This window comes from Polypterus senegalus, chromosome 10 (genome assembly GCF_016835505.1).
Source record: "Polypterus senegalus isolate Bchr_013 chromosome 10, ASM1683550v1, whole genome shotgun sequence".
In the NCBI taxonomy this organism is placed as follows: domain Eukaryota; kingdom Metazoa; phylum Chordata; class Cladistia; order Polypteriformes; family Polypteridae; genus Polypterus; species Polypterus senegalus.
In genome coordinates this window covers 12,318,097-12,341,750 of record NC_053163.1, presented here as the reverse complement: position 1 = coordinate 12,341,750, position 23,654 = coordinate 12,318,097, and the positions used below count along the sequence as shown (strand labels likewise).

At 39.7% G+C, this 23,654-nt stretch overlaps 1 protein-coding gene across 2 annotated transcripts in view; it reads left to right on the top strand.

Annotated features, from left to right (window-relative positions):
- Positions 1–19,911, top strand: part of LOC120536740 (SLA class II histocompatibility antigen, DQ haplotype D beta chain-like) — a 41,109-nt gene extending 21,198 nt beyond the window's left edge. For both annotated transcript variants that reach the window (XM_039765210.1, XM_039765209.1), the window contains 5 exons: positions 3,488–3,556; positions 12,470–12,811; positions 13,761–14,060; positions 18,509–18,625; positions 19,414–19,911. In XM_039765210.1, coding sequence (XP_039621144.1) covers positions 3,508–3,556; positions 12,470–12,811; positions 13,761–14,060; positions 18,509–18,625; positions 19,414–19,460 — 855 coding nt within the window. In that variant the 5' untranslated portion in view covers positions 3,488–3,507 and the 3' untranslated portion in view covers positions 19,461–19,911. The remainder of the gene's footprint in view (positions 1–3,487; positions 3,557–12,469; positions 12,812–13,760; positions 14,061–18,508; positions 18,626–19,413) is intronic.
- The last annotated feature ends 3,743 nt before the right edge of the window (positions 19,912–23,654 follow it).

The following is a 23,654-nucleotide window of genomic DNA, read 5'->3' as shown; positions in this document are numbered from 1 at the left end:
AAATAAATGCAAATCCCTTTAAGTGAAGGTCTGCAATGTCTACTCTACTTTAATCACGTCTGAATTATTTGATTTGGAATTTTAAACTGTGGAGTAGACGTGTAAATCAATGAAAAATGTGTCTTTGTCCCATATGTTACGGAGGGCAATGTATATTTTTGAACTTTGAAATCATTTTATTGATTACTTTGAATTAAATACAATTTAGATAAACCTGAATGGTCTTTTTTTTCCAGGGGCATCCAAAGCAAACTTTATAATGGCCTATAAACCCTGACTGCCATCATTTAAATGGACAGGTTTTATGAGCTGTATCAATTTACAATGACATGTTTTGAAAAAGTTTCTGCTTGGCACAAAGCACAGGTTATGCTTTCTTTGTTGCATTAGACCTGCATCTTTCCTGAGTATAGTACTCTTTTGCATCTTGTTGCTTTTTTTGTCATCACAGTTGGGTATGTGGTACACCATGTCAAGCTGAACATCCTGCAAGGGCCTTATTTCCTGAAGATGTTAGTGCAAAGCCTGTTTCACCACAGCTTGTTCTGAATACCTGCTCGGTCTGCTTCATCTTGTCTGTGCTACTAGTTTCTGCATTCTCATCAGACCCTGAGCAACACTCATCTCGAAGAGGAGAAAATCCAAAACATTATTGTTTGGACATTGGCATCTTCTGCATCCTTTTTGTATTCAGGCCAGCTGTTAACAAGAGCAAGGTCACCAGTCAAACTTTTCTGAAAACATTTTTTCACTTTCTTAATATGGGTTACTGAGGGTAGATTAATGGGCAAACAATGCACATTTATCCATTTAAAAATAAAACTACATAATAAATTGTGCAGATGGTGAAGGGATCCAAAAAGTTTCTAAATCTCCAGTATTAACAATCAGAGCAGAGTCATTAGTCTGGTCACATTTAGACAAAACATTTACAAATGTTGGCATGAGGAGAAGAATGCTTTTGTGATGTCAGTTGTGTGACCAGATCACCAGTTTATCAATAACATCCCATAAGCACACAGAACAGAAACAAACTTGCTAATTATCTTTAACTTTCTTTCCTGCTTACCAGAATTGTGGGAATCACTAGAATAATTTTCATCTTTATCAAAAAGGGTGTATTTCCATATTGCAAAAACCATCTTTATGCAAATATAGAATTCTCTGCCAACACAATTACCCAATATATATAGCAATGTCCACAAACCTGCTCAATAGTCAAGAATAATCAGTCTGGAGTGTAAGGCAATTCATTCTATGTTACAGCAAGTTAATATGCCTGTGCCTTGGGAAAAGAGTCAAATAAAAAGTAAAGACTGAAAAACATTAAGCATTGTTGTCTTGGATGGAAGGAAAGGTTGCCTTTGTGATGTGCTGATTTCATTTCAAACTTGTTTATCTTCAGCTAAAACTTACATCTCCCAGGATGCACTGCATTTTCTCTCCAATTAGCTTACCATAAACATGCATAACTCTGGGTAATTTCCTAGAATGCATTGCAGCATCATCAAGGATGCCTCACACACCCTCCTTCCATCAGGGAGGCACTACAGGAGCCATCGGTCCTGCAACAGCAAGCTCAGGAACAGTTTCTTTTATAACACCATCACCATTCTGTATATATATATATATATATATATATATATATATATATATATATATACACACACATATATATATATATATATATATACACACACACACACATATATATATATATATATATACACACACACACACACATATATATATATATATACACACACACACACACATATATATATATATATATATATATATACACACACACATACATATATATATACACACACACATACATACATATATATTATACATATATATATATATATATATATGTACTCTTCCTTGTGTATACTACTACCAGTACAATCAAATGTCATAGATGGATATTCACATTTGTATGCTGCCTTCTTGCACCTTACTGTCTATGTAAACTTTAATGTACTATTTGCACTCCCTGCCTATTGCACCTTACTCTACTAATTACACTTTCTGGTTAGATGCATTTCATTGTACCTGTACAATAACAATAAACTTGAATCTAATTTAATGTAATCTAAAGAATGTATTGCATTTAACAGTAAAATACCATAAACTAATAAAACAGTACTTTTACTGTGAAAAATTTCTGTAAATTTATGGAATTGTTTTTTATATACTTGGGAGCTGTGCCCCCTAATTGCTTGGCTCGCCCACCCCACAACCCCCACCCCCGGGGGTGCGCTTCACACTAGCCACTTCACGTCTCTGCCACTTGCGTTGTGAATGCTTGCTGAACGCACACTAAGGAGATGCAGACGGATCAGCTGCTGGCTGTCTGCTAGCTGCTACTGAGCTTCATGATCTGCATGTCACGCTTTTGTCTCATTTCCATGTCTCACAGGACGTTAAAGTGTCTCCAAGAAAATGTTTGTAAGTAGGGCGTGACGTGCAAGAAGTCTCGCGGGACTTCAAAGTGTCTCCCTGAGATGATCATGTCTTGAGCCCAAAATTTTTTTTATATTGTAGATAGTTATATATATTACAGGTTGTCGCTAAAAGTAAAGGTGAGCCTGTGAACAACTTCTGCCATGGCCTGAGCTGGTGGTAAATGAGATGCCAACACAATTCAATGACAAGGATAGAAAGTAGTAATTTCCGTTGCCAGTGGAACAGCTCTATATTGGTCCATTATTTAATCCATTGGCAATCTGTTTTACAAGAGGTACAAAATGCTGCTGGACCCCAAACACAGTGGAGCACCAAAGCTGATGGTTGCTTGACACTGGAAAGTCTGTGTCCTGTATCCTTCCAAGCTCCAAAATGTCTGTTCCTCCAACCACATCTAGAGTAAACAATTTTTTTCCAGCACCATGATTAGTGATTATAATTACCATACCATGAAACTTCTGTCCTCCTCACCTGAAATAACTAAGTGAGCCAATAGTTGCAGCAGATTTTTCCCCTCAAAATGGATTAAGGTGTCTGATGATGTTAACATGCATCCTTTATTGCTTAGTTCTTTATTGTTTAATGCTTTTATTTAATTGTCTCAAAGGAATTAAAATTTAAAATTCTTGGCACTACTGCAAAAGCCAAAAAACCCAAAAAAACAAAAGAGTGTTCACAACTTGCAGCTCATGGAAACTAACTTAAGATTTTCTGTGACTATATGGTTGATGTTGTGGCTTTGAGGCTGCACATTTTCCACAGTGAACTTTTCCCAGCGCAGCAACTAACCCACCCATGGAGTGAATGCTCCCTGCCAGACACAACCCCTTCAACTCCATCCAGCCAAGTTAGATTTTGATAAAACATCACGACTGGTCTAACCTTGCAAGATGTTTCTCTATAGGTGTCATTTTATGCAGAGTATGCTACTTCGGTTTCTCTGCTTTAGGGGAAGTACAGGAAATCAAAGACCAGGCTAGCTGCATTTACACATCCCTCTCATTTCTGTTTTTAGTTTTTCGACAGTGAAGAACAATGAGACCGGATAAAAGACTCCAGTGCAGAAGTACCTTCTTCATCACATGTAAGTGTTAAAGTAACAGTTAAAAAGAGGGCCTCAACACTAGTAACTGTTATGTGTCCAGGTTTATAATGTCACGTGAGACCCTCAGAATAATAAAAAAACAGTTATTATCAAATAAATTTATATTACAAACTACAGTACAGCAATATAATCAGTTGCTGTACTGTAGTTTGTAATATAAATGTATTTGATAATAATTGTTTTTTTTTATTTTGGGTCAGATACGATGGACTACAAGTCAGAAATAGTGCTGAACGGTTTGCCATTTCTAAACTACACTCTGCAGCACCTGTTTCTCAAGAGTTGCTAAAATATACTTTTTCAAATATTCTAATGCATACTTTATTTCATTTTACATTTTATAGTTCTGTAATCAATGGTTACATGAAGTTTAGCATCATTTTAATATCAAGTATATTTCAATTTGGAGTAGATGGCAAAGATTTTAATTTAGAATAAACTCACTTTCTGGTTTGGTACAAAAATAAATGAATTATAATCATTTTTATTTTACTTTGCTCTTGAATTTGCTCAGCCAGTAAGTGTATAATGTGATCCGGAAATCATGTAGACAGAAACCACTAAAGTGAACCACATTTGAGTTTTACTAGTAAATGTTAATAGTTTTTTTAAAATTTAAAACAAAATTCTGAACCACAGTTCATTGTGGGCATAGACATTTTGTGTGCTTAATGAGGAATGTTACACTCTTTATTATTGGAGCATTTTTAAAGAACTGATAATTTATTGCCACTAGTGATAAACAATTAAAAAACTCTCATATTGCTTTTAGGAGACCTGAGTTTAAATACAGGCCAATATAAATTGTACTAAGTAGTAGTAGCAGTACATGTAGCGTTGTGTACAGTGAAATTAGTCAAGCCTCTTGTACGTACGCATGAAGTGTGCTGATTTTAGAGTCATATATTACAGAGGCTTCAGAATTACTTAAGGCAGGTAACATGAGCCTCAAGTAGTGGAGGTGTTATCCCAGACACCCAATGGCTTTTTCCAGAGTTTAATGTTGTGGATTGATGACTACTAACTATTTTCTGACTCTTCTGAACTTAGCTTATAGCCAAGTTGACTTCATTCAAATGCATTTTACATGCTGATGTTCACTTAAATTCTTGTACATGTGGAAAGGTGCTATAAAAAAAATGTCTTATTAGTAGTAGTAATGCATTCACTTGGGCAGAGCTCACTCTACACTTTTAAATATCTTGGTTCTTTAATCACACTTAATGGTTCTTTTCTGGGCTGTGTGGTTTCTCGTAGAACTATTGCTTGACAAAGCACCATTTCATTCAGGGAATAGTTCTTCACATATGATGTTGGTTCTTTGTGCTTTGAAAAAGTTTCTAATATGTAGAAAAAATAAAAACCAAATGAAATATTTAATGCATGATGGGTTACAGGAGGACACTAACAGATCTAGAAAACCTGGACTATCCATGACCCTTTGGTATTTCACATAGCTGTTATCATCTATTCATGCTTATTTACTGTCTGTTGCAGATCTAAATAAATACAGATTCTTTCTAGAACCTTCATATAGATGGGTCTTTTGGGAACCAAAGATAGTTCTTCAATGGCATCGCTCTGAAGAACCACTCTGGCACCTTCATTTTTGAAAGTGTAAATCAGTGCTTTCCAAACTCGATCCTGGGGACCCCCTGTGGCTGCAGGTTTTTGTTCCAACAAACTTCCGTTTTTCATTAAACTCTTAGCCTAATTAAGGGAGTCGTTATTTCCCAGTTGCGATGTTTTGGAATCAATGTAAAAATTACATACTAAGTTTGGTAGATTTTTATTAAAATGTAATAAGCAATTTTATGGGGAATATGTAGTTTTTTTTTTTTTTAAGTTGTTAACAGTATTTTCTACTTACTTTTCATTCTGCTTTTCGAGGGGTTCTGTTTTTTTAATTAATTATTTACTAATTAGAGAGTCTGACAATGAAGTCGTTGCTACTTTCATCATCCCGGGTGTCTGCTGTCTGCTGTGCTGGTTGTTAATTGTCACTATTAGGGTTAAATGAAGAGAGCAAACTACACAGGAAAAGGGGAGAATAACAGGAAACCAGGAAAAGAGAGTTAAGCATTTAAAGCTTTACAAAAACTAATACAAATGTTTCTAAATCTATAATAATAAAAGGCAAAGCCCTCACTGACTCACTCACTCACTCACTCACTCATCACTAATTCTTCAACTTCCCATGTAGGTAGAAAGCTGAAATTTGGCAGGCTCATTCCTTACAGCTTACTTACAAAAGTTAAACAGGTTTCATTTCAAAATTCTACACGTAACGGTCATAACGGTCGATAACGGTCGACAACGTCCGCCATGTTGAACTTTCTTATTTATGGCCCCATCTTCACGAAATTTGGTAGGCGGCTTACCTGTGCTAACCGAAACCGCTGTACTTACTTATTTTGATGGTATGACGCCACTGTCGGCCGCCATATTGAACTTTCCAATGTCACCAATTTTCAAACTTCCCTTGTAGGTAGAAGACTGACCCCATCTTCACGAAATTTGGTAGGTGGCTTCCCTGCGCTAACCAAAACTGATGTACGTACTTATTTCGGTGGTATGACGCCACTGTCGGCCGCCATATTGAATTTTCCAAACATCACTAATTCTCCAACTTCCCGTGTAGGTAGAAGGTTGAAATTTGGCAGGCTCATTTCTTACAGCTTACTTACAACAGTTAAGCAGGTTTCATTTCGAAATTCTACGCGTAACGGTCATAACGGTCAACAACGTTCGCCATGTTGAACTTTCTTATTTATGGCCCCATCTTCACGAAATTTGGTAGGTGGCTTCCCTGCGCTAACCGAAACCAATGTACATACTTATTTCGGTGGCATGACGCCACTGTCAGCCGCCATATTGAACTTTCCAACATCACTAATTCTCCAACTTCCCGTGTAGGTAGAAGGCTGAAATTTGGCAGGCTCATTCCTTACAGCTTACTCACAACAGTTAAGCAGGTTTCATTTCGAAATTCTACGCGTAATGGTCATAATGGTCAACAACGTACGCCATGTTGAACTTTCTTATTTATGGCCCCATCTTCTCGATATTTGGTAGGCGGCTTCCCTGAGCTAACCGAAACCAATGTACGTACTTATTTCGGTGGTATGACGCCACTGTCAGCCGACATATTGAACTTTCCAACGGTCTTTGTTACTTATAGGCCCATCTTTAAGAAATTTGGTACGCGGGTTCCCAGCGCTAACTGAATCCTACTTACGTACATATATGCGTCTATAGCCTGCAGCTCGGTCACTGTGTGAGGCGCCGTTGGGTCCCCCATCCCAATGCCTCCCACTTTGTTGGCTGCCTGCCTGTATAAGGCTGTCCGTCGCTTCAGTCTCTACATTCCCTTCCTTGCTTGCTTCGCCACGGGATTCACGTCTCCCTGCTGATAACTACAGCCTTTTTATTTAATCCATGGCTTCTCAGCTGTTTTATTGTTCATTTATTACAATTATAGTTATTGTGTAGGTATTTTAGACTTACTTTACATTGTTCAGGTACCCATTTCCTTTATCGTTCCAACCGTACCCCCATTACCATGTCTATCGAGATGATCACTATCGATCAAAGAACTGTCACTTACCAAGTGGTTTCCATGCCCGGAGATCGCACCTACCTTTTCCATTCTCTTTGTTACATATTGCACGGCCATATCAGGCTCACTCTTGATATCCGGAGGAACATTCTGTCTTATGTATTGAATGACTGGGACAGGTTCAAGGTGTGGACTGATGACGGTACAGGAGATAATTAGACTACAGAGGAGCACTAGAAGAGTGAAATGCTTAAGCCCTTCACCTATGGTCCTGCATGTGAGTTGATGGCTGCCGCTGAATTGTTCAGTTGTTGCTTTCAAGTGTACCGAAATTGCCAAATATTTTACACCTTTGGACAACCGCCAATGCCTCTTAAACATCTTAGATTGACAGGTGACGATTTGAGTAGTGGACTCTTTGATGTTTATGAATGTTTAAACTCTCAAAAGCTGGATGTGAAGTTATCGATGAAATCGGTTGTGTGCTTACAACGCTTGACAGATGCCGAATGTCACTTCAACACAAATCCTGCAAATACTGTCGTAATTGAAACAAACCATGAAACTCAAACCGATTATGACAGCAGCAATCCAAGCTGTGAGATTTGAGACAAGATTACTGTTCACATGGCCAACTGTACGTTGCATGCTCAAGAGTAAGCTCAGCGCACAGCTTGGTCATATTACAACCAGAAGGCCGAACTGACAATGTGGTATACAAAGAGATCCTTAACAAATAATTATTGGTATATTTTCCCTCAGTTTAAAAAGGTTTAATTTTCTTCTTAATAAAAATTTTAAGGCAGTACTTCGCCACTGCGAAGCGGTATTTTGCTAGTGTCTTATAAATGTAAAAACCATACTGTTGTGTTTTTCTGAATACAGAATAAGAGAAGAGTTAAAATTATCAGCTAATTAAATGGGATCAGTTGTTATCAATTATTACCACTGATTATGAATCTGGTTGGAACAAAAACCTGCAGCCACAGGGGGTCCCCAGGATCGAGTTTGGGAACCACTGGTGTAGATGATTGCATATGTTGAGGCATGATGCATGATGCAATGGGAATAATACACACCAAGCAGCAGTAAGCTAGCACATAGAATATATGCAGGATTTTTATACAGCAGTACCGGAGATAAACACCTTCTTAGAAAAAAAATATTTTTTGACTGTTAGGCAGCATTTGAGTTTGTTTCAATACCACCCTCTAAAGACCACAACTGACTTCTGTTGTACAGTATCTAACTGATAAGGAGGTGCTGGACGTACTTACTTTCCTTCTCAGTAAAACTGTCAGAATAGGTTCCTACATTTAGCCATGATGTCATGATAAACTGCATTTTATTAATTAGACTAAACAAATCAGCTTACCTGATGGTCAGTTATGCTCCTAATACATGAATCTCTTTTCTAAAAGACAAAATTTAGCAGGGCTCTGAAGTAGAACCTAAAGTGGTGACAAAGAGATAATACAAATAGTCTAAGATCATGGATATTCAACTCATTTGGGTCATCTTCTCAATTCATTGTTATTCAGCAGTTCATTAGGGTGACATGGCGATTGAACACTGCAACCTCACAACTCCAATGTTCTAGGTTTGTGTCCCAGACCAGTCACTGCTAGAGTTGATTGTTGAGATTCAGCAAAGTGTTTTTCTTAGCAAACTGTCTGGGTTCACCAGTGACCTTGTTTGTCAGTTTGTTTCCTGAAAATTTGCCATATGGCCAGCTTAGGGAAGCTTTTTTATTTTCCTCAGCACCCCCATGATGATTCATGAGGCATAACATCACAGAGTTGTAGCAGCCAATGCTGCCATGTAGTGCTGGGAGTTGAAGAAAATAACTGTTGATACTCCCTGTGGTGTCAGATTTTTTTATTTTCCTTGTGACGTGCTATACACAATACATACCTATATCTTTGCAAATTGTTGAGGAATTTCCTCCTTGGGGAATTGAGCATGTTGTGCTAATACACACCAGTACACATACATTAAGTGCAGATACTCTGAAGCTCAAACAAATCAATCATTGTTGCCAAGTATATAACACTGACCCCTTGAATCACAGGGTCTGTGGGTGTTAGTTGGTCACAGTGATTGGACATCACAAAATGCAGACAGAAATAAAGGATTCAGTATTGTTCTGTGCTATTGTGATTTCATTTTTTGTAGCTGTTAACAGTTGCTGTTTATTATATGTTATAAGGGATGGCCGGCATACTTACCCAGTTGGGGTACCCATGAGGTGGAAAGATGGGGGAAGGCAGCTTCTTTAGGGCACTGCCGCCCCAGGAATGCTAGATGGTAGACCGCCTGGGTTGCAGTGGTACCCCAGAATCCCACAGGTCATCATGGTCCATGGAGTTCTTCATCTCAGCATTGTTGGGTTCCGTGGGTGTCGCCAGACGGTGCTGTGGGAACTGGCGAGTCCTACCTTGTTGGGTTTTCATCTCACCCAGAAGTGCTCCCGGGCTAATTCTTTAGGACACTGGAATTAGTTCTGAGTAAGCTGTCTACCTCACATTGACGAGCCAGAGTCAGGAGGAGGGTGGACAATGCTTGCAAGGAGGAGTGGAGGAGGTATTGAGAGACGGAGAAAGGAAAACAAAGAGTTGTGTGTTACATAGTGCTTTATTATACTTGTGGCTGTGATGGTGGGAAACGCTTATTCAGAAGAGTTTTCCCACGAATAAAGACTCTGTACTTTTTCACTTGTGTTCGTGCCTGCTTGTGTTGGGTGTTTGGGGAGCTGGAGAGCCCCCTGGTGTCTATGATATATAAAAAGTACGTCCTCTGTGTTTATGGATACTAGTATGAAATTAAACTTTTTTTTTGTTTGAGGAATCTGTTTCTCTTATCAAAATTATGTTTTGTTTCATTTGTATTTTATATGTTTATCTTGAAGCATTTCTGCTATTATTTTGCCTTTCACGGGAGTTGCTATTCTGTGTACCCATTGTTTGGGATTCCATTGCTGTTACTGAGAGGTGGGGTTACATTATTCTTGACCCCTGTACTAATTCACAAAAGGTCCCATTTTCTATGCTTCCATATCTGTGTTGTGGATAAACTCTATCTTTGCATGCAGCTTTGCTATTTAAAAAATCCATTTGAAATTCCCGGTATTGATCTTGAGTTCTGAACTTTTTGACTTTGATTTTTGTCACTCCATTCAGCTTTGGTTGCCTATGTTCCAGTCTCTTGGTTTGTGTTATCTTCTGATCAGTCTCTGTCCCTGCTATTTAAAGGCAGAATGCTGCCTTCCAAAAATACTACAAAATAGTGACTATCACGGTAGAAAACCAAGGATACAAGGATAAAATCAACAAAGTAATGGGAAAAAAACAAACAAAAAAATGCCCAAATGACATGAATTTATACTACATTTTTTTTACTATTACATAAACAGTACTTACAGTGGTGCTTGAAAGTTTGTGAACCCTTTAGAATTTTCTATATTTCTGTATAAATATGACCTAAAACATCATCAGATTTTCACTCAAGTCCTAAAAGTAGATAAAGAGAAACCAGTTAAACAAATGAGACAAAAATATTATACTTGGTCATTTATTTATTGAGGAAAATGATCGAATATTACATATTTGTGAGTGGCAAAAGTATGTGAACCTTTGCTTTCAGTATCTGGTGTGACCCCCCAATAACTGCAACTAAACATTTCTGGTAACTTTTGATCATTCCTGCACACCGGCTTGGAGGAATTTGAGCCCATTCCTCCGTACAGAACAGCTTCAACTCTGGGATGTTGGTGGGTTTCCTCACATTAACTGCTCACTTCAGGTCCTTCCACAACATTTCGATTGGATTAAGGTCAGGACTTTGACTTGGCCATTCCAAAACATTAACTTTATTCTTCTTTAACCATTCTTTGGTAGAACGACTTGTGTGCTTAGGGTCGTTGTCTTGCTGCATGACCCACCTTCTCTTGAGATTCAGTTCATGGACAGATGTCCTGACATTTTCCTTTAGAATTCTCTGATATAATTCAGAATTCATTGTTCCATCAATGAAGGCAAGCCATCCTGGCCCAGATGCAGCAAAACAGGCCCAAACCATGATACTACCACCACCATGTTTCACAGATGGGATAAGGTTCTTATGCTGGAATGCAGTATTTTCCTTTCTCCAAACATAACGCTTTTCATTTAAACCAAAAGTTCTATTTTGGTCTCATCCGTCCACAAAACATTCTTCCAATAGCCTTCTGGTTTGTCCACGTGATCTTTAGCAAACTGCAGAGAGCAGCAATTTTTTTGGAGAGCAGTGGCTTTCTCCTGCAACCCTGCCATGCACACCATTGTTGTTCAGTGTTCTCCTGATGGTGGACTCATGAACATGAACATTAGCCAATGTGAGAGAGGCCTTCAGTTGCTTAGAAGTTACCCTGGGGTCCTTTGTGACCTCGCCGACTATTACACGTGTGCCTTGCTCTTGGAGTGATCTTTGTTGGTTGACCACTCCTGGGCAGGGTAACAATGGTCTTGAATTTCCTCCATTTGTACACAATCTGTGGATTGGTGGAGTCCAAACTCTTTAGAGATGGTTTTGTAACCTTTTCCAGCCTGATGAGCATCAACAACTCTTTTTCTGAGGTCCTCAGAAATCTCCTTTGTCTGTGCCATGATACACTTCCATAAACATGTGTTGTGAAGTGTTTTTTTAAATAACACAGGGTGCCCACTCACACCTGATTGGCATCCCATTGATTGAAAACACCGACTCGAATTTCACCTTCAAACTAACTGCTAATCTTAGAGGTTCACATACTTTTGCCACTCACAAATATGTAATATTTGATCATTTTCCTCAATAAATAAATGACCAAGTATAATATTTTTGTCTCATTTGTTTAACTGGTTTCTCTTTATCTACTTTTAGGACTTGAGTGAAAATCTGATGATGTTTTAGGTCATATTTACGCAGAAGTATAGAAAATTCTAAAGGGTTCACAAACTTTCAAGCACAACTGTATCTCTTAAATAGAACTAATAAAAAAAATAAAATTTCTGCAATTGCCTAAAGAAAGCATGATTAAAAGATTCAAAAATGAACTTCAAGAATGTAATCCTTTAGAAAGATTAATTGTCAAAGGATAAATCTAAACTCAATTCTAAATTATTTCAAAACTCCTGTGACAGAAGAATCATCAAATCAGATGTGCAACAATACAGTATAATAACCATTTAACCAGATGAAATTTGAAACAGATCCTAATGCATTAAGCTTAAACATAAACACCAATGAAGAAATCCTCACAACTTCCCATTTACACAACATCGTTTTGGAATATGAACAGACTTCATGTTTTTTAGGTTTGGCCCTCACTTCAGCAGCTCATCATGTCATAACGCCAGTGACTCTCACTCTACTGTTTGGACAGAGGGCACACTTCAACTGTACTCTGGTGGAGAAAGGCAACTGTGAGGAGGTGAACTTCTACTGGCGACACAAGTGTCTGTTCCAGAATGGCACAGAAGGAGACTGGAATGATATTAAAAATGGCGAGAAGCACCGCATTATTTACAACAAACTATGGAGCTCTCTGGAAATTACAGATGTGATTGTCTCAGATGAAGGCTGGTACATGTGCTACAACTTCTGCTTTGGGAAGAAGACTCGCTTAATTGAAGAGAAGGCGAAGCTCATTCTTGAAGGTATTGCTTATGTATTACAGTATATGAAAAATATATAGTAGATTTCAGAAAGTATTCCAATCCTTTCACTTTTTTGCACACTTTGTTTTAGACTGAAATTTGAATGGGTACTTCTGACATTTTTGCCCATCAATCTAGAGTCAATAACCCACAATTACATGTTTTTAGAAACATTTGCAAATTTGTTAGGCTCTAGTGCCCCTAAAATTTAATTAAGGAGTTTCAATATATAGATCCATTTTGTTAAAATTATGTACACTGTACATTCAATTGACCTAAGAGAGTCAGGCTACAGACCTCCACTAGCAGACCTGTTTGTTGCTGCTCCAGCCACAGGACCCTGTGACATCATTTGTGCCTGTGGCTGGAGGTGGAAGTGATGTAGTTTTGTAACACCTGCCTTCTGGTCATAGTGGAAGTGACATTCATGTCACTGCCTGATCTGGTGTCTACTGCTGGAGGTCTACAGTCAGACTCTTCTCAGTTGACTACCAAAATATACCGACAAGAGCTTTTCTGCAGAAATTCCAATATGTATATGAATCATAAATCCAGGTTTATATATCGTACAGTACTCTAAACTTGCTTTTACGTCCAATTTTCTAAGGAATTACGTTTCTGAGGTGTTGCAAAGTGTTGTTGAACTGAAAAGAGAGAGCCCATTGTATAATATGACACTCTCTTTGCCATAATTAGAAGGTAGAAGATCATTTGCCCACTTGGTGATTGCGAGAGGTGCTCCATTATAGCTCAACTCATTAAAATGGTCCTTTCTGTTTTCAAGGCCCCCAAGTTTTCAATGAATAATGGACTGGTACCCCATCCAGGGTTTGTTTCTTATCAATATTTCCAGATAGGCTTAATCTCCCCTTGACATTAACCTGGAGTAAGAGGGCTTGAGGATGTTTTATTTTATTCTTTTATGTCTTTTTTTTTTTGCTTCTATTAGCCCAGCCTACAGTGAGTGCCACTTCATCCACATCATCTGAAGCATCTGACCTCCTGCTCCTGACCTGTAGTGCTGTGGGTTTCTACCCTATCAGTGTGTCGTTTACTTGGCTTCACTCCTTTCCAGGGGGACTCCACACCAGTTCTGAGGTGATACCCACTGTCCTCGAGAATGGCACCTACAGCAGCAATTCCACTCTACAGATCAGCACCGCCCAATGGAACTCAGAGACGGAGATCAAATGTGTGGTGAATCACAGTTCTCTGACGAAACCACATATCGAATACTTCAAACAGTCGGGTAGGCCACTTTTTTTATGGTGCATCTTGTGCAAAGCCTTATGAGAAGTAAATAATTATATCAAAAGTAGCATGCTAAAAATATGACCCCACATGAAATAAACCAGACTTATTTGAACTGTGTCTTTCCAGGTTATGTATTTTTCACATCACTGCATTGAACATCTCCTTTGACAACAATCTGAGATAAAAGACCAAAGATAAAGTTGGTGTTTGTCAATAAATGGCTGTTTAGGCTTTAAATGAATTGACTCACTTAAGACCACCACAGTGCTCAATGAGTAGCACAGCATATGGAGGTGGGCTCAGTTAGAATAAAATTATCCTGGTGTGAGTGACTTTCTATTTGTGACAGTGGATTGGAATCACACCCAGGATTAGGTCCTGCCTTATGCCTGATGCTTCCTTGTGTGATCACCATGGGCCATAGCAGCACCCCAAACCTCTCAAACACAACTATACAGCACAATCCTGGGTTCAAATAATAGATCTTTATTTTTTTTACCTCCACCATTTTCCAAATTCTCTTCCGCAATAATACAATTATCAGAATATTTTTTTTCCTCTTTCCACACCTCCCTTAGTGTCACCTCTACACTCCTACTGGCTCTGACTGCCCATACAGGAAACTCTGCTGCTTTTAAGTTAGATGCTGATCTCAGAGCTGCTTTTGTGAGACTGGTTCATCTGCAGACCTCCGCAGCTGCAAGATTCAGTAGCTCCACTGGACAGCCAATTGGATAGCAGATTTTTGTCACTTGGCTTACTTGACTTGAGTCAGATAACCCCACCCCCAACCCTTTTTAGTGTAACCAGGTGTTATAATTCACATATAATATAAAGCAAAAACCTCCTCAATGGAGTGGAGCTCTGGAGGTCTGCAGCTCGAGTCTATTGGATTTTTAACCATCTTCTCTGATAGTCCTGCCCCATTGGACAGTTGAGCACGTGTATGAGATATAATGTGTGTGTGGTTAGTTAAACAGTGGTGTGCCTTGTGATGGCTTTGGTTACAAAAAGTGAGCCAACACAGAAAAACATTTGGGAGAAACTGGTCTAAGTGAAGGCAGCCTTGATTCATAACAAAATGTTGAGTGACCGATACAGAATTAGCTGACAGTTAACAACGGTACAGTGAGAGGCTTATAGTTATTAGAGACTGTATAAAAAATGTGATCCCTCTTGTGTCAGTGGTATAGTTATGGCCATTTAATATGACCTAAATAATTATAAAAATTGTGTTCTCTCTATTATGTAAAAAAAAATCCTGGGACGAGAAGTGACTTTATCAGAGACACTTTCAAGTCCTGCAAGACGAGACTTTGTGCCAAGAGATCTAACCAGGCCCGCAGCTGGAAATAAAAGACAAAGAGTAGATGACAAAGTAGAAAATCTTAAAGAGGTTTAAAAATGTTGACACATGGAAAGCAGGTTAGAGATAATGAAAGTGCTAAAATTCGTAAGTCTCAAAAAAATGATAGTAAAGATCACATTAGCGCAAACAAATGGAAATTATTACTCCGTAAAAAAACGGAACAGCAAAAAGAGAACGAATATATTGTTCAGATTTAAACTTTAAGTCAGAGACTTGTAGATTGTCTAATTCGTGTTGCCATCAGGGAAAAGTATTGTTTCTTCCCAATGAAGAGGCGTATCCACGAGAATTAAAAGATTTGTTGTTTGGTGAAAGTGAAATCCACATAGACGAGCGGCAGAGATGTGAAGTGGTTGGCGTGTAGCGCAGGCTGGGAGGTTGGCAAGCAAAGTGAGCAGGTGGTGAAGCCCCCTAGTATTTATATAATGAAGTAACTTAATACACCCTGCCACCTTTGTGTGTTTCTGGTTATTATGCATATTAATCAATAATCTTTTTATTTATATGACACATTTCTCGCTACTCAAATTGCTTTACATAGAGAATGTGGAACCACTTCAACCACCACCAATTTGTTGGACCCACCTGGAGGATATGACAGTATCATCCATTTTGCGGCAGTACGCTCACTGCATATTAACCTTTAGCGGGATAGACAAACATTTAGGGACAGGGGATGATTAGAGAACCAGAATAACTAGGTCTCGATGGGCAATTTAGCAGATTTTATAATACCACAGTAACCCAATCAGGTGCCTTTGGACTGTTCCTGTAAACCCCCCACACCATGTTTCATCTACATGGTTTAGTAAAACAACATAAATGTAGAAGAAAAATAATATCATGGAATAAAAAACACCAAATAAAAATCAAGTGAAGAACAGTGAATGCCACAAATCAAACCAAAATACAGTGACTGTCGAGCCCAAACCTGAAGGAAACAGAACAGATCTCACTTTGTAAGCACAACTATGAGAATAGAAGATTATCAAAGCAAGCAGAATCTCACAAATAACAAGCAGCTGGCAATGCATTGCTCCCTGGGTACCCCATCACATGACTAATGCTGTTTTTCACTTCCACACTGACCATGGCTTGTCATAGTTACATTTAGCTGAATTCCAATGTTACATGACTCCATCCATCCATCCATCCTCTTCCGCTTATCCGAGGTCGGATCGCGGGAGCAGCAGGTTGAGCAGAGAGGCCCAGACTTTCCTCTCCCCGGCCACTTCTTCTTGCTCTTCTGGGAGAATTACAAGGTGTTTCCAGGCCAGCCGGGAGACATAGTCCCTCCAGCGTGTCCTGGGTCTTCCCCGGGGCCTCCTCCCAGTTGGACGTGCCCGGAACACCTCACCAGGGAGGTGTCAAGGAGGCATCCTGATCAGATTTCCAAGCCCCCTTATCTGACTCCTCTCGATGTGGAGGAGCAGCGGCTCTACTCTGAGCCCCTCCCGGATGACTGAGCTTCTCACCTTATTTTTAAGGGAAAGCCCAGACACCCTGCGAAGGAAACTCATTTCAGTCGCTTATATTCGCAATCTCATTCTTTCAGTCATTACCCATAGCTCATGTCCATAGGTGAGGGTAGGAACGTAGATCGACTGGTAAATTGAGAGCTTTGCCTTACGGCTCAGCTCCTTTTTCACCACGACAGACCGATGCAGAGCATGCATCACCGCGGATGCCGCACCGATCCGCCTGTTGATCTCACGCTCCATTCTTCCCTCACTCGTGAACAAGACCCCAAGATACTTGAACTCCTCTACTTGGGGCAGGATCTCTCCCCCAACCCTGAGAGGACACTCCACCCATTTCTGGCTGAGGACCATGGTCTTGGATTTGGAGGTGCTGATTCCCATCCCAGCCGCTTCACACTCAGCTGTGAACCGATCCAGAGAGAGCTGAAGATCACGGCCTGATGAAGCAAACAGGACAACATCATCTGCAAAAAGCAGTGACCCAATCCTGAGTCCACCAAACCAGACCCTCTCAACACCCTGGCTGCACCTAGAAATTCTGTCCATAAAAGTTCTGAACAGAATCAGTGACAAAGGGCAGCCCTGGCGGAGTCCAACTCTCACTGGAAACGTGCTCGACTTACTGCCGGCAATGCGGACCAAGCTCTGACACCGGTTGTACAGAGACCGAACAGCTCTTATCAGGGGGTCCGGTACCCTATACTCCCAGAGCACCGCCCACAGGATTCCCCGAGGGACACGGTCAAACGCCTTTTCCAGATCCACACAACACATGTAGACTAGTTGGGCAAACTCCCATGCACCCTCCAGGATTCTGCTAAGGGTGTAGAGCTGGTCGACTGTTCCGTGACCAGGACGAAAACCACACTGTTCCTCCTGAATCTGAGGTTCGACTATCCGATGGACCCTCCTCTCCAGAACCCCCGAATAGACTTTTCCAGGGAGGCTGAGGAGTGTTACATGACTGACTTAACCAAATAAGTGTAATGGAACGCTGTTCTTGTTTTCACCTTCAAGACTCTCTGGCAGCAATTATGGTAGAATTGTACTGAATGAATGGCTGCCCCTCAGGACATGGTGAGTGGGTGCAGAAATGACAATAGAGAAGTACCCCTTGAGATAATAATTCTTAATTGTATTATAAGCCTTCTAATTAATGAGATGTTCAGCTGACAGAAGGAGATGACCTCAAATTAAGAAATGTGTTAAAATGAAATCTTGCCGCTGCTACAAGCCTCCTGGCCAAGGTCTGATAGCCATGTTCAAAACAAATCAGCCATACATTTTCTTAATTTATTTTTTCCAACACCAGGATCAGAACTACATCTAAGCAGCACTGAGGACAAGGAATGAAACAATTCTGAATTACGTCTATCAGAGGGCACATATTCACTCAGTTGATATTTGCTGGGATTGCTGAGGGAAGCCCACAAAAACACACACTAATGCATGTTAATTATATGTAACCTCTGTATTGTTACTTTTTGGTTTGATTACTTAATTAAAAATATGTTTAGATGAGCCAAAAATGCATTTAGGCAAGCATAGTGAGTTATGAAGCATAGTACATCCTAACAGCCCCTTTTCTTCCAGGAGGTCTGTCATCTGGTGTGTCTCGCTGTCAGCTGAAAATAATTCTTCTGTCTTTGGGTTTGATGCTGATGATCTCTGCTGTCACAGGAGTCCATGTGACGACACACAGAGGAAACAGTTGAGTATCAACTCCAAACTTTGAACGTCTGCTCCTTACCAGAACGGCAGGTATATCTATAACAGAATAAGGAGTGTAGTCAGAGAAATCCCAGGACAGCACATGTTTCCGTAGTTCTGCAGAATACTATTGAGGCTCTGACAGTTTAAAAGTAGGACCAACTGATGTGGTGGCAACTGAGTTGGTAGCCATGTGCTTTAAAATTCAGTTCTCTATCCAATTTAGTGGGCCATTGATTGAATTCATTCTGGTTTGTATTTATTACAAAAGGTTACTTTATGGCAGCATTCTATACTGTACATTAAATATTTCTGTGAACATAGACTTAAATGGACAGTGGATTGTGAACATTTTCAGACCACTTCACTTTCTGCATACTTTATAGTTCTGCACGTTGAAATTTAAGTGGATAAAAATAATAATCCATAATGACAAAATGAAAGTATGTTCAGAAATGGTTTGCCATTTCATTAAAAATCAAAAACAGAAATTTGTCAGTTATACTGTACATATGCAGAAAGTGAAGAGGTTGGAGTGCACTCTGAATTCGCTGTATCTGCTCAAACGTTACTACTCTTCCATTCATTATTATGGGTAGGTGCCCTGCCCAAAGAACACGCTGACAGGTTACTCAGTCACACTGTTTTGACTGTTTGACCTTGTCACACAATGCCATCTCATTCCAGGGGGGGATCCTGCCTCGAGCTCATTCCGCTTGGTGTACTTTCATACTCCTTGACAATGCTGCAACACAATAGGTTTATATTTTACATTTATTTAATTTCAGAATCTCATCAAGGCAAGTCTTTTGAAGAAAAAACTGAAGAAAGCTGAAGAAATGGAGTAAAATATGTAAGGATATACAGCGACAAGGAAGTTCATGTATTATACATTAATTTTGTGCCAGACTTTTGAATGGTGGAAAAAATATTTGAAGAGAGCAAACAATCTCTATTTTCTAGAATGCCATTTACAGCCTTGGTTTACAAAGCACTTTACATAATTAATCAGCCCGCGTTTACTTTTACAATGTTCTGCTATATATTGATATATAAAAAAATATATTTTAACTTACTGTGTAAATTTTAACATTCTTGTGTTTTATGTACACTTATGAGCCAAAACATTCTGAACACAGTCATATGAAGCAAATGACATCAACTCTCTCTTAACAAGAGCACATGTCAATGCCAGGGATATATTAGATGGCAAGCTGACATTAGGTACTTGTACATGTTGAATGAATAAGATATGGGCAATTGTGAAGACCTGAGTGACTAGTAAGAAAAGCGCTATATTAAAAATTAAAAGCAAAGAATATTATTAAATATATATATATATATTATATTAAAAGCAAAGAATTATTATTATTATTATTATTATTATTATTAATTCAATATGGCCAGTCAGCTGGGTCAGAGAATTTCTGAAATGGTGAGGCTGGCAGGGGGCTCATGGTCAGCCATGATGAATGCCTAACAACAGTGGCACAAGGAGGGGAAAACCAAGAATCACTCACAATGTGTTGGGTGGTCAAGACTCATCAATGCAAGAGGTCAACAAAGGCTATGATGTCCAGTACAAACTAACAAAAGGGCTACTGTAGCAAAAATCACAGCTCATTTTAATGATGGTTATGCAAGTGATGTGATGTGAAATATGGTGCATTGAACCCTGCTCTGTATGGGACTGAGTAGCTGGAGGCCGGTCAGAGTGCTTCATCTACTATCAAGAGCACCCACATGGGCATTTGAGTTTCAGAAATGGACCTTTACTTTGGATATGATCCTAGATTTGAATTCCAGACAGTAATATTTGGTTAATGTTCCAGTTTTAATGGTAGTTCTCTTGTCTTTTTGGTTTTGACTTGGTTTCTGACAATATATCATCTCCTGGTCCCTCTCTTGAAATGTTGCTACTTTCCATCTCTAGTACACAACAATAACATTCATGTAGAGGTGAAAGGGACACTTCTACCAATGTGCTTCAAGTGGATTGGCTGCCAAAAAGTGGTGACAGTGGTACTTTTAAGGTGCAATACAGGATTTGGATTCATGATGAAACGTTGTGAAGGGATTATGTAATCAGTCACTTTTGATAGATAGATAGATAGATAGATAGATAGATAGATAGATAGATAGATAGATAGATAGATAGATAGATAGATAGACAGACAGATACTTTCTGCCACATATTGAATGTTGGACACACATGCAAATGAAGGATCAGGAGATGAAATTGTAACCAAGAAGAATAGGTGAAGTCAAAACCAAAAGGACTGAAGAACCAAGTGACTAAATTCAATAAGGACCCAAAATCAGTGATTGAAGAACTTGGCAAAAAAGTCAGAAAGCTGAGGGATTTTTTATCTAATTATATGCAAAAGGTTTTGTTCAGGAATCCACAATTTGGGACAATGACTGACTCACAATGATGACGTCACACAACATGACTCCCGAGGACATACCAATGACAACAGATGAACAACATAAGAACACAAAATGGAGGTGCCTAATAAAAAAGCAAGATAGTGTCACGGTAAAACAAAAAACTAACATTCAATTGAAATTCTAAGTCTTAAACTACAAAATGATTATGTTAAACTTGGTTGAAGTAAAGGCTAGAAAGTAAAGCAGGCCCCAGTCATCAGGAAACTTGCTATAGGAGTCCCAAGGGTAGAATGTGTGAGGTAAAGCATGAAGAATGAGACAGGTAAGAGGTTACGGGCAACAGATACATACCTATTGTGACAGTTCTTCATATCACACCATCTAACAAAGAAACTGAGAGGTTAAATAAGGATAGATAGATAGATAGATAGATAGATAGATAGATAGATAGATAGATAGATAGATAGATAGATAGATAGATAGATAGATAGATAGATAGATAGATAGATAGATAGATAGATAGATAGATAGATAGATAGATAGATAGATAGATAGATAGTGTGAAAAAGGCTCTTGTGTCTTTAAGGCCCTGAGGCACATTCACGTGAAAGCCGCAGAGTGTGCAGTGAGCAGGTGAGTTTGAGAGACGGTACCACGTGAAAGTCTGAACTACTGGAGCTGCCAGAGAAAGAGAGAAAGTTTAAGTTGGTTTGTTTGTTGACAAAATGTAAGTTCTTATGTATGTATTTAAAAGTGGTAAATGTTAGAGAGAAAACTGTTCTCAATTAATAGTCATGTTAATATTTTACGTTACTTAGTGTTTATTATTATTACCATAAGCACTATCGATATCATTCTGTAAAATAGAGGATGTTTGTACTCTGTTTAATATAGACTCACTCTGTAAATTAATTAGTATATTGCATGAAATCTCTAAGAGATGTTGTGTATTAATCTATACTAATAAAAGGCAAAGCCCTCACTCACTCACTCACTCACTCACTCATCACTAATTCTCCAACCTCCCGTGTAGGTAGAAGGCTGATCCCATCTTCACAAAATTTGGTAGGCGGCTTCCCTGCATTAACCGAAACCAATGTACGTACTTCTTTCGGTGGTATGATGCCACTGTCGGCCGCCATATTGAACTTTCCAATGTCACTAATTCTCCAACTTCCCGTGTAGGTAGAAGGCTGAAATTTGGCAGGCTCATTCCTTACAGATTACTTACAAAAGTTAAACAGGTTTCATTTTGAAATTCTACGCGTAACGGTCATAATGGTCAACAACGTCCGCCATGTTGAACTTTCTTATTTATGGCCCCATCATCACGAAATTTGGTAGGCGGCTTCCCAGCGCTAACCGAAACCAATGTACATACTTATTTCAATGGTATGACGCCACTGTTGGCCGCCATATTGACCTTTCCAATGTCACTAATTCTCCAACTTCCCGTGTAGGTAGAAGGCTGACCCCATCTTCACAAAATTTGGTAGGCAGCTTCCCTGCATTAGCCGAAACCAATGTACGTACTTCTTTCGGTGGTATGACGCCACTGTCAGCCGCCATATTGAACTATCCAACGTCACTAATTCTCCAACTTCCTGTGTAGGTAGAAGGCTGAAATTTGGCAGGCTCATTTCTTACAGCTTACTTACAAAAATGAAACAGGTTTCATTTCGAAATTCTACGCGTAACGGTTGACAACGTTCGCCATGTTGAACTTTCTTATTTATGGCCCCATCTTCACGAAATTTGGTAGGTGGCTTCCCTGCGCTAAGCGAAACCAATGTACATACTTATTTTGGTGGTATGATGCCACTGTCAGCCGCCATATTGAACTTTTCAACGGTCTTTGTTACTTATGGGCCCATCTCAAAGAAATTTGGTACGCGGGTTCCCAACGCTAACTAAATCCTACTTACGTACTGTGATGGATGGCCGGCCGTTTATCCCGGCCAATACCCCCAAGCCGCCAGGTCGAGCCCTCCTTGCAGTATGGAGGTCCCCAGAAGACCAGCAGGGCATCATGGACAATGTAATTTTTATCCGCAGCCCTGCTGGATGCCATGGGGGCCACTAGGGGACGCTGCAGGGAGGAATAACGACTATTTTCACTACGCCCCGGAAGCACACGTGGACAAGAGGAATGACGTGCTTCCGGGGTGAAGAAAAGAACTTGTACCTTGACCGGAAGGGATAGAGAATCACATGGACTGGGGATTGGGAACACTTCCAGGTCAGGATATATAAAAGGACTGTGGGAGCTCCCAGGCGGCAAGCTGAGCTGGGTGGAAGGGTGGCAACGCGTCTGGGAGCTGGAGGATTGGTTTATTATTGTGATTATTGTGATTTATATGAGTATTGTGGTGGAGAGTGTGCTTTCTGCACTGTGGCGATTGAATAAAGTCAATTTGAGGATGTTTACCTGGTGTCTGGAGTCATGGACAGGGGTTCAAGGGAGCGAGAGCGCCCCCTATCTACCACAGTACATATATACGTCCATAGCCTGCAGCTCGGTCACCGTGTGAGGTGGCGTTGGGTCCCCCATCCCAACGCCTCCCACGTTGTTGGCTGCCTGCCTATATAAGGCCGTCTGTCGCTCCAGTCTCTACATTCCCTTCCTTGCTTTGCCACG